Source organism: Saimiri boliviensis, chromosome 6, assembly GCF_048565385.1.
Source record: "Saimiri boliviensis isolate mSaiBol1 chromosome 6, mSaiBol1.pri, whole genome shotgun sequence".
NCBI lineage: Eukaryota > Metazoa > Chordata > Mammalia > Primates > Cebidae > Saimiri > Saimiri boliviensis.
In genome coordinates, this window is record NC_133454.1 from 65,149,550 (window position 1) to 65,161,957 (window position 12,408).

A 12,408-nucleotide genomic window follows, 5' to 3' on the forward strand; every position below is an offset into this window, starting at 1 on the left:
ATGCTCTGTTGCTAAGCACTTACACATTAAGGGTTATGTTCTCTTGGAGAACTGACCTCTTTATCATTACATAATGCCCCCACTTTATCCCTGATAACTTTCCTTGTCTGAAGTCTGCTGTCTGAAATTAATATAGCTACTCCCACCTTCTTTGATTAGTGTTAGCATGGTGTATCTTTTTCCATCCATTTGTTTTTAACCTACATGTCATTATATTTAAAGTGGGTTTCTCAAAGACAACATATAGTTGGGGCTTACGTCTGGATCCAGACTGACAATTTCTTTTAACCCGGCGTGATGTTTCTTTAGAAACCGTGCAAGCCAGGAGAGAGTGGAATGAAATATTTAAATGTTGAGAGAACATTGATGTTCGAAGTGATTATTGATATATTTGGATTAATATTAACTATATTTGTTCCTGTTTTCTATGTGTTCCCTTGTTCTTTGCTCCTACATGTCTTCCACTCCTTTTCTGCCTTTTGTGGTTTTTTTTTTTTTTTTTTGAGATGGGGTCTCACTCTGTCACCCAGGCTGGATTGCAGTGGCACAGTATAGTTTACTACAGCCTCAAACCCTGGGCCTCAAGTGATTTTCTTGGCTCAGCCTCCTAAGTAGCTGGGATTGCAGGCACATGTCACCACGCCCTGCTAATATATATTTTTATTTTCTTAGTGACAGTCTCACTATGTTGTCCGGGCTGGTCTTGAACTCCTGCTTCAAGTGATCCTCTCATCTCAGCCTCCCAAAATGCTGGGATTACAGGTATGAGCCACCACATTCAGACTCTGTGGCTCTAACTGAACATTTTATGATTCCATTTTCTTTACTTTCTTAGAATATCAGCAATTCTTCTTTTTTTACTTTTCAGTGGTTGCTGTAGAGTTTTCAATATACGTTCGCAATTAATCCAAGTATATTTTCACATAACACTATCCCACTTCATCAATAGTGTGCTTTATTTATTTATCTATTTATTTATTTTTGAGAGGGAGTTTTGCCCTTGTTGCCAAGGTTGGAGTGCAATGGAGTGATCTCGGCTTACCGCACTCTGCCTCCCAGGCTCAAGCAATTCTCCTGCCTCAGCCTCCCGAGTAGCTGGGAGTACAGGCATGCGCTACCATGCCCGGCTAATTTTTTTGTATTTTAGTAGAGACGAGGTTTCACCATGTTGGCCAGGATGGTCTCGATCTCCTGACCTCATGATCCGCCCACCTCGGCCTCCCAAAGTGCTGGGATTACAGGCATGAGCCACCGCGCCTGGCCAATGCTCATTCTTTATGTAGATCTGAGGTTCTGACTTTTATCATTTTCCTTCCCTCTGAAAAACTTCTCTTAACATTCTTTCCAAGGCACGTCTACTGGCAACAAATTTCCTCGATTTTTGTTTGTTGAGAACGTCCTAATTTCCCCTTCACTTTTGGAGGATAATTTTATGGAGCACGGCATTCTAGGTTAGTAATGGCTTTTTTTCTCTCAACATTTAAATATTTCATTCCACACTCCTGGTTTGCACAGTTTCTCAAGAAACATCACGTCGGACGCGGTTGCACGTGCCTGTAGTCCCAGCTACTCGGGAGGCTGAGGTGGGAGGATCGCTTGAACCCAGGAGTTCTGGGCTGTAGTGTGCTATGCCGATAGGGTGTCTGCACTAAGTTCTGCATCAATACGGTGGCCTCCCGGGAGCCGGGGATCACCAGGTTGCCTAAGGAGGGGTGAACTGGCCCAGGTCGGAAACGGAGCAGGTCAAAACTTCCGTGCTGATTAGTGGGATCGCGCCTGTGACTAGCCTCTCCACTCCAGCCTGGGCAACATATCCAGACCCTGTCTCTTAAAAAAGAAAAAGAAAGAAAAAAAAGAAAAGAAAGAAAAGAAAGAAAGAAAGAGAAACATTACTTTTTGTTCATTTGTTTCTTGGTTTTGAAGGATTTTCTGCATTTATCCCGTGTGTCCTTTGAGCTTTCTGGATCTGTGGTTTCATGTTCCATATTGATTTGGGGGAATTATCAATCATTATTGCTTCAAATATTTCTTTTGTTCCTTCCTCTGTCTTCTTCTAGTATTCCCATGAGGCATAGTAATACCTTTTTTTCATCATCTCAGTTTTTGGATATTCTGTTTTGTTTTTCAGTTTTAGAGGTTTCTATTGAGACATCCTCAAGCTCAGTGATTCTTTTCTAAGATGTGTCTAGTCTACTATTTAGCTTCTCAGTGGTACTGTTTTTTGTTTTTACTTTTGTTTTGTTTTGTTTTTTTTTTTTTTTTGTTTGTTTGTTTGTTTTTTGAGATGTAGTCTTGCTTTGTCTCCCAGACTGAAGTGCAGTGGTGCAATTCGCAATCTTGGCTCACTGCAACCTCTACCTCCTGGGTTCAAGACACCTGAGTAGCTGGGATTACAGCGGCCTGCCACCATGCCTGGCTTTTGCATTTTTAATAGAGATGGGTTTCACCATGTTGGGCAGGCTGGTCTTGAACTCCTGGCCTCAAATTATCCACCCACCTCGACCTCCCAAAGTGCTGGGATTACAGGTGCAAGCCGCCATGCCCAGCCTACTCTTCATTTTTGATCTCTAGCATTTTAGTGCATTCTTAGGGTTTCCATCTCTCTCCTTACATTGTTTGTTTGTTATTGCTTGTTAGCTACTTTCTCTAATAGAGCCCGTTTCATATTGATCACAGTTGTTTTAAATTCCCAGTCTGCAAATTCCAACATCTCAGCCATATCTAAATCTGGGTCTGATATTTGCTCTCGTTCTTCAAATTTGTGTCTTTTGCCTCTTAGTATGCCTTATAGTGCTTTTCTTGGTAGCTGGTCATGATGTGCCAGGTAGAGAGAATTTCTGTTAAGTAGACCTTTAACAATGCGATGGTAGGGTATTGGGGCAGGGGAAGCTTTCTGCATTCCTGCAGGAGGTCTCAGTCTCCTGGTGAGCCTGTGCCTCTGGACTGTGAACTTCGTAAGTGCTGCTCAGCTATCCCTCTTAGATGAGGGATGATGGCAAGAATGGGCTGGAGCTGCGGATTTCTCTTCCTCCAGCTGAGTGAGGTTCTGCTATAACTTCAGCAGTTTAGGTTCTTGTTATAATAGAAAGATCAGAAGTATTTCAAAACGGTTCCTTCTCCCCTTTCTCTGCTGGAAACATGAGGAGATTTTTCTCCAGATTTCACTGCAAGAACCTACTCAAGCTCCTGGGGATAAAACTCACAAAATTGTTGGGTCTCCCTTGATCCCCGTTCGGTGACTGAGTCCCCTAGAGTTTTTAACCTCTCAGATTTGTCCACACTGAGGCTGTAGCAATTCATCAAATATAGTTCGTTTTCCTACCCTGGCGTTGGTTCTCAGAGGTTATTGCTCATGGGTTGTTGTTGTTGTTTTTTTTTTTTCTCACAGATTTCTGTTCTATAAGCTGTGATTCTCTGTATTTGCCTGTTTGTCTTTCCAATTTGGGGAATAGCAGTTTGTCCTGTAAGCTCACCTTTCTGAAAGATCTAAGAAGAAATGTCAATCTCTACATTTGCTTAGCTTCTTACTTATTGCTAAGATGGAGAGACCACTTCCAAGCTTCCTGCATGCCACACTGGCAATCAGAAGTTGCAATTCTTTTTTTTTTTTTTTTTTTTTTTTCAGATTGAGTCTTGCTCTGTCGCCCAGGCTGGAGTGCAATGATGCAATCTCAGCTTGCTGCAACCTCTGCCTCCCAGGTTCAATCAATTCTCCTGCCTCAGTCTCCCAAGTAGCTGAGATTACAGGTGCCCACCACCACGCTGGGCTAATTTTTGTATTTTTAGTAGAGACAGGGTTTTACCATGTTGGCCAGGCTGGTCTCAAACTCCTGACCTCAAGTGATCCACCAGCCTCAGCTTCCCAAAGAGCTGGAATTACAGGTGTGAGCCACCACACCCGGCCAGAAGTTGCAATTCTTTTTTTTTTTTTTTCTGAGACAGAGTTTCGTTCTTGTTACCCAGGCTGGAGTGCAATGGCGCGATCTCGGCTCACCGCAACCTCCGCCTCCTGGGTTCAGGCAATTCTCCTGCCTCAGCCTCCTGAGGAGCTGGGATTACAGGCACATGCCACCATGCCCAGCTAATTTTTTGTATTTTTTAGTAGCGACGGGGTTTCACCATGTTGACCAGGATGGTCTCGATCTCTTGACCTCGTGATCCACCCGCCTCAGCCTCCCAAAGTGCTGGGATTACAGGCTTGAGCCACCGCGCCCGGCAAGAAGTTGCAATTCTTAAAAGAAAAAATGACTCTTGTAGCGTCACACATACAAACAAACAAATATTTTGTTTATTAAAAAAAATATTTATTTTTACACCTGCTGCATAGCACAAGACTATTAACACTATAACTCACTGAATGTACAATAAATGTTCACATTTAAATAACAGGATAGGGTCAACATTTTCAACCAGTGGGTTAGCTTTAGCATCTCATGAAGTGCTTTTTAGACCTAGATATCTTAAGAGCTTTTTGAAAGGCTACTTCCAAGTCAGAAAACAAGAAGATCAAAACAAGTTTGTTTGTTTTTTTTCCAGGATAACAGGAATTTCACATGATGAAATGTCTATTTCTGTCAGTACAAATCAATAATAAAAACAAAATCTACATCCAACCTACTCCATAATACTCACACTGCACTGAATGAAGTCTACAGTGTCAATGTGTCTTGAGAGAGGCCACAATATCCACACTGGCTACATACATGTTTTCCACATTGAGTCTTCGGATGGCTCATCATTTGCCATCTCTTCAAATCCAGGTCCTTTTAGAAATCTATGACCTTGGAATGAATGTGCAGAACACCTGATCTGAAAGCCGCACGACTTGGCTCGACTGCCATCCGCATCTCTGGCTGATAATATAAAAATTGGTTTTAAAGTCTTTATTTCACATAAGGACCAAAGAAGAAGAAGAAGAGAACTTAGAAGGGAGACAAAGAAGTCCTTCCACAATATTTTCCTCTGTGTATTTTAAAACTTAAAATAGCTGAGAGGAGGAGGGTGGGGGGAGAAAAAAATAAAAATAAATAAAAAAATTTAAATAACTGCCATAAAATGAACATTCCATTCAGTGACTCTTTTCAATTTTCCAGTAAGTTATTCCTGAGGGGAGGGGAGATACCTTACTGGTTCAAATGAAAAAGAACGTAACAGGGCCAAATTTAAGTTATAAAAGCTAAAACTGGACCTTTAGAAAATTCTACCATTCTTCCCCTAGAAAGTCTTTCTAGACTGGATGCTAGGATATTTGTAACCATTACACTGTGGGAGTTAGGGAATCCAAGTCTGTATTTTGTAATCCAGGGTCAATATTTTCTGTTGAATATCTTTGTCACAAAGATAGAGAGTCCATTTTCAGTTTTCATATATTTATGAAGTAACTTTCCCAAGTTCTCTTAGTACTCAAACGTTGGGGAAAACGATATGAAAGGGGCCTCAGAAATAAAGTGCAAAATCTACATATTAAGAAGGTTCTTTCAGCAGAACTGTTCACTTTTCAGAAACGTGCCTTTATCATAAAGAAGCGACTCTACTTAAATTTATAGAACCAGTTTTAGGCAGGGTGCGGTGGCTCACACCTGTAATCCCAGCACTTTGGGAGGCCAAGGAGAGAGGATCATGAGGTCAGGACTTTGAGACCAGTCTGACCAACATGGTGAAACCCCGTCTCTACTATAAATACAAAATTAGCTGGGCATGGTGGCATGTGCCTGTAATTCCAGCTACTCAGGAAGCTGAGGCAGGAGAATCACTTGAACCCAGGAGGTAGAGGTTGCAGTAAGCCAAGATTGCACCACTGCACTCCAGCCTGGGTAACAGAGTGAGACTCCATCTCAAAAACAAAAAACAAAAAATAATCAAAAAACAGTTTTTGGGCTGGGTGCGGTGGCTCAAGCCTGTAATACCAGCACTTTGGGAGGCCAAGGCGGGTGGATCACGAGGTCAAGAGATCGAGACCATCCTGGTCAACATGCTGAAACCCCGTCTCTACTAAAGGTGCAAAAAATTAGCTGGGCGTGGTGGCGCGTGCCTGTAATTCCAGCTACTCCGGAGGCTGAGGCAGGAGAATTGCCCGAACCCAGGAGGCGGAGGTTGCGGTGAGCCGAGACCACGCCATTGTACTCCAGCCTGGGTAATAAGAGCGAAACACTGTCTCAAAAAAAACAAAAAACAAAAAACAAAAAAAACCAGCTTTTATCCAGAAATGTAAATTAATTAGTGAACTTCATTTGAAATGAAGTAAGGTCTTTCTGTTCTGGAGTAATAAATTCTACCATGCAATAATTATTCTAGAAATGTGTACTGTGTCACAAAAAGTTGTTAAAATATATACTGGTTTTTTTAATGCCCAACTAACAGTATATTCATAAAGACTGGATTTCTTCCAGATCCCTTTTAACTATCTTAATTATTGTAAGTGGTTCCCACATTTTAATTTTTCCCTAAGTGTGAAGTTGATCATCTTATTAAAAAGTCCAGATGAGTCACAATATGTTTACTGTTAAAAGTGTTAAGAAATAAGAAATGCCACCTTTCCAGCCAACTTTAAAGAATGTTCATTTTAAGACAGCATAAAAGTACTAAAATACACTGAACACTGTCAGCAAGAGTTAAATGTACACTTGGTAAGAACAGGAATGCATCCTTTACCAATGAATGATAAAAGAATCCTGCAAGGCAGAACAAAATTTCAATACTCTCTCTCTCAATAGTTTTGGTCATTTTTCTTGGTACCAATATCTCTTTCTTACCACCACCACAACCAGAGAATGGGAGGCAAAGCTAGAATGTAGGGGTTTAGATTCTGCTGACTTCAAGCAGCCTTTTCTCTTTCAGGGAGTCCACCTTTGTGAAATAATGAAGAACTATCAGAACGTCAGCTTCTGACCTAATTCACTGAGGACCAGCATCTGTGGAAAGCACTACCAACAGCCCAACAGTAGTTTTCTAAAATAGGGAAGTTAAAAAAAATCAGCAATAAGAAAAATTTGGATGACAGTTATTCCTTCAGAACATCACTGTCCAACTTTTGTTTCATCATTTTTATTTGCTTATTCGACAGGCTCCCTTTGGAAATGACTGAAAACTAAAACTCACAAGATAAAGCAGTTCAGACCTAATACACACCCACAAAATGCCCCTTCTCCTTCGGTGCCATAGCTTGGAATAAGAAGTCCAGTAACCACGGACTTGGCACATCCTTTCTCCACCTTTGGTATGAATACGCCACTTAGTATTTCCACAAAGGAAAAGTAAGGCTTGTCAGCGTGTTAAGAAAACAACTCAAGAGCAAGTCCAATTCTCTCCATCTCGTAATCTACTTTTCCCTGAAAGACCTCCATTCCGTGGCAAAAACTGAGGGTTTGAAGAGTGAGTTTGATAAAGATGACCTTGGCAAAATAAACCCCAGTGTATGGATGAGAGACGAAACTGCTGTTTCCAAACTCTTGAGGGAATAATAAATCTTACAAAAGAGTTCTAAGTGTCAGAGCTTTCAGACTTATGAAACTCATGTCCGAACAGACATGAGGTGGGTGCTGGATTCGAGCTCCAGGGCAGAAGTCACGGTTTGGTGATGTGCACTTCGCTGCTTCCGTTCCCATTGGTGGTGGTGGTGATGATGTACTGTGTGGTCTGCTGCTGGCTGGTGGGCTGGGGGTCCAAGGAGTCACTGTGTGCAGCTGGCTGGACCTGGACTCCGCCAGAAAGGGCAGAAGTCTGCTTTTCTTCCAATTCTGGTTGACTTTCTGATAACACATAATGACCCTAGAGGAGGAAGAAAAGGATCTTTAAACACCTGGGGCCTTAAAGGGAGGGTGAAGCTACTGGGGAAGAAGAGAAATGTGAAGAAATGTCCTAAGGGACCCAAAATAGGCATCTACAGGAGATGCTTTACCTAAGTGCTTTAGAGAGGGCGGATCAGTCACAATAACTGACTGCAAAGGTAAGCGCCTTAAAGCAGCCCCTTAGCAGTTTCAACCAATGATACAGTGAACAACTTCAGGGACAGTAATTTGCATCATGGTGGCCATGTAAGAAGCAAACAAAATGTGCTGTTGTAATGCTCCTAAGAATTCACAAATTCAGAAAAGATGGTTAACTGTCCACTTGATGTCAAGATTAACATAGAACGGATCAAAGAAGAGATATTTAAAGTCTCACTGAAGAGGCTGAATGACCTTGAAGACACGTAGTCAAGATCTCAGACTTCGGAATTTCAAAAGACCAGCAAAATCTTAAAAAATAATAAATGTTCCCCAAATTTTATTTTGTCAAGTAAGGTCATTTAAAATATGCTACCATCAGGCCGGGCACGGTGGCTCAAGCCTGTAATCCCAGCACTTTGGGAGGCTGAGGCGGGTGGATCACGAGGTCAAGAGATTGAGACCATCCTGGTCAACATGGTGAAACCCCGTCTGTACTAAAATTACAAAAAAATCAGCTGGGCATGGTGGCGCATGCCTGTAATCCCAGCTACTCAGGAGGCTGAGGCAGGAGAATTGCCTGAACCCAGGAGGCGGAGGTTGCGGTGAGCCGAGATCGTGCCATTGCACTCCAGCCTGGGTAACAAGAGCGAAACTCCGTCTCAAAAAATAAATAAAAATAAAAATAAAATATGCTACCATCAAATAGACATTTTAACACTCAAAAGCACAGAAACAACAGTATCTCAGAATAAAATCCCTTACACTGAATAAATTTAGCATTATGAAAACTTACACATTGTCTTTGTTTTCTTATTTTTCCCCTCATCAAGAAAACACCTTCATAGACCTGTAGCTGGCTATTTTGTTACATTAATGTTTTTAAAGAAATTGTCAGTCAGAAGGAGGGTTGGTCAGCTACAGAACAGAGGAAAAGAGACGTCACAGAAAGACTCTCAGGCAGTAGCCTGTCTTTGCTCTTCCCAGAAAAGAGCCATCACCAAATACCCATTTGATTCCTCTACGGTCAGATGTTCTGAGTTCACCCCACCAAGCAACTTCTGATTATGATTGGCTTTTCCATGTGGGGAGGGGGCTAGTTCTCAACCTAGGGTCCACTGACTCCTAGGGGGTCCATAAATGGGCTGCAGAGAATACATGAGCCCCTGAAAATGTACATTAAATTAGTGTGCAAGTACACTGTGACAGGAAAAGAGAAACAATCTTGGCTACAACCGTTCTCGAATGAGTTCCAGGCCAGAAAAAGGTCAAAGTCAATGGGTCTGACAGGGAGCAAAAAAATGCCCCGATCATGGCAATGTAATTATTTCATTTTACATTTGTTTTCACTGACAATTAATAGCGTTACTATGGATTTATATCTCTCTCCTAAGTCTAGTTAATATGACCTTGTGTGCTGAGAAACAGGAGAGCTCTGGGTGTACTTAAAAAAAAAGGAAAAGAAAAGAAAAGAAAAAAATCAGGTTTTTGAGGTCACTAGTCTAGCTAGCTACCCTCTGAAACCTCTAAGAAAGTCTTCCCTTGGGAATATCTCAATATTCCTAGCCATTGAAGATCACTTTTCCTCTCTCCTAGCTCTATTAAGGTATAATTAAACAAATCAACCTGATTAACATATCCATCGACTCATGCACTTACCATTTTTTTTTGGTGGCAAAAAACATTATCTATACTATGTTAACAGTTTTCAAGTGTACCATCACAGCCAGTATGCTGTAACCTAGGTCTCCAGAACTTATCCATCCAGGAGTATTTGCCCTTTTTTGTCTTTTCTGAGACAGAGTCTCACTCTGTTGCCCAAGCTAGAGCACAGTGGTGCGATCTCTGCTCATCGCAACCTCCACCTCCCAGGTTCAAGCGATTCTCTTGCCTCAGCCTCCCAAGTAGCTGGGATTATAGGGGTGCACCACCACACCCAGGTAATTTTTGTATTTTTAGTAGAGACACAGTTTCACCATGTTGGCCAGGCTGGTCTTGAACTCCTGACCTCAAGTGATCTGCCTGCCTTGGCTTCCCAAAGTGTCGGAATTATAGGCGTGAGCCATTGTGCCTAGCCAAGAGTATTTTTCTAAATTCATATGTATGTACTCTGTCTTCTAATAACTGAGAGGCAGGCCAGAACAAACCAGAGAAGGTAAAAACAGAAGAAGGAGAGACAATCAACATCATACCTGCCCAACTTAGATAATTTACAGCAATATTTTTCACCTTCAGGTGGGTGAAATGTTTAATACAGCCATAATTGGTTCATTATATTATTCTCTCCCAACCCAATTGTGGGCCAATTGTCTTGAGGACTCAATCTTTCCATGAAGCATATAAAAGCACCCGTAAGGGCCAGGTGCAGTGGCTCACGACTGTAATCCCAGCACTTTGGGAGGCAGAGGTGGGTGGATCACGTGAGGTAGAGATTCTAAGACCAGCCTGGCCAATATAGTGAGAACCCGTCTCTACTAAAAATACAAAAATTAGCCAGGTATGGTGGCGCCTGCCTGTAATCCCAGATAGTTGGGAGGCTGAGGCACAAGAATTGCTTGAACCCAGGAGGTGGAGGTTGTAGTGAGCTGGGATTGTGCCACTGTATTCCAGCCTGGCAACAGAGGACTCTTTCTCAAAAAAAAAAAGCACTCATAGGGATGGAGCTAGGACCATTACAGTTATTAATTGAACAGATACTTATTGAGCATTTGCTATATCCTAGCCTCCTGAATAGGGCACTGAGGATAAAGTGATACAGCCCAAGACCCAGCTTTCAAAGAATTCATCATCTACTGTGAGAAAACAGAGAAAGCCAATCATTAAAACGTTAAGTGGTGGTCAGAGTTATTGTATAGCACCACAGGTTGGACAGGAAAAACCCCACCGAGTAGTGTAGCTTACCGGAGTAACCGCCTTCACCTGGCCAGTAGTAACTGGGGTTGCCACACCACTGTCTGTAATCACGAACTGACCTGGGGGAAGCGTCATCATTTGAATCTCAGATGCTAAAAAACAGGAAATAATCACAGTTCAATGGTCTCAGATTTTAACACAAGTTTTAGAAACAAAAACAGAACCAGTAGCCACAGTCCCCACTGATTTGCCTGCCATGAGAGTCTTACAATGATGTGATTTCTTGGTACAGTGAAAGCATCTCTGCTAATTGAGAAGAGGCTGGTATGCAGCTACCCGGTGTCAGAGACAGTCAGTACATTCCCCTTCAAATGTGGCATCTCAATATCCACAAAGGATATTTGGTAAACAAAGGAAATGAATCAGGTATTTAAAGCATTTGTCCTGCCTTTCTTGTACAGAGTGTACCTGTGAGTTACTTGGTAGTTAAGGCAAAATTTTTTATTTATAAAAGTTTTCTAGCTAATGAATAAGGATGCTAGAATCATGACCAGGCACAGGGACTCATGCCTATAATCCCAGCACTTTGGGAAGCCAAGGCAGGACAATCACTTGAGCCCAGGAGTTTAAGACCAACTTAGCCAATATAGTGAGACCCTGGCTCTACAAAAAATTTTATAAATTAGATCACATGTGGTGGCCCACACCAGCACTTGGGGAGTCTAAGGTGGGTGGATCCCTTGAGCCCAGGTCAAATCTGCAGTGAGCCATGATCATGCCACTGCATTCTCCAGCCTGAACAAGAGAGCAAAACCCTGTCTCGAATAGTCTTTTTCTTTTAGAGATATATACCAAAATATTTATGGATGAGGTGATACGATGAAGCATTATTCAGCTGGAAGATGGGAGATAATGATGGGCGCATATATATGACAAGGCTGGGTGTAAGTTGGTAACTGCTGAGGCTGGTCAATGGGCATAGGATGGCTCATTACACTTCTCTCTCTACTTTTATGTTTTTATATTTTTTCCTAACAAATTTCAGTTCCAGAATCTTTCTACAGATTAGAATGCTAACTCCTCCTATTATTACCATGAGTATCTTCATCATTCCACTTTTTCCTTTTTTTCTTTTTTGAGATGGAGTCTTGCTCTGTTGCCCAGGCTGGAGTGTAGTGGCATGATCTTCACCTCCCAGGTTCAAGCAATTCTCCTGCCTCAGCCTTCTGAGTAGCTGAGATTACAGATGCCCACCACCACGGCTGGCTAATTTTTTTGTATTTTTTAATAGAGATGAGGTTTCACCATGTTGGCCAGGCTGGTCTCAAAACCCTGACCTCAAGTGATCCACCTGCCTCAGCCTCCCAAAGTGCTGGGATTACAGGCATGAACCACCATGCCCAGCCCACTCCACTGTCCGTCATAGGAATTACACTGAGTACAGAGGTCAGTCTGTTCACCAGATTCTACAGGTAAGACAGTCCTTCCCCGACTGGAAACTAGACCCAGCCCTCGTTGTGACCCCTAATTTGTTTAAGAGTATAGATTACGGCCAGGCTTGGTGGCTCACGCCTGTAATCTCAGCACTTTCGGAGGCTGAAGTGCGTGGAACACCTGAGGTCAGGAGTTC

General features: G+C 42.2%; 1 protein-coding gene across 6 annotated transcripts in view; it reads right to left on the reverse strand.

The window, feature by feature from the left end:
* Positions 1 to 5,289: 5,289 nt before the first annotated feature.
* The window catches only part of PRDM10 (PR/SET domain 10), a 100,265-nt gene continuing 93,146 nt past the window's right edge, over positions 5,290 to 12,408 (reverse strand). For all 6 annotated transcript variants that reach the window (XM_074400871.1, XM_074400875.1, XM_074400874.1 and 3 more), the window contains 2 exons: positions 10,827 to 10,930; positions 5,290 to 7,767 (listed from right to left, as the gene is read on the reverse strand). In XM_074400871.1, coding sequence (XP_074256972.1) covers positions 7,564 to 7,767; positions 10,827 to 10,930 — 308 coding nt within the window. In that variant the 3' untranslated portion in view covers positions 5,290 to 7,563. The remainder of the gene's footprint in view (positions 7,768 to 10,826; positions 10,931 to 12,408) is intronic.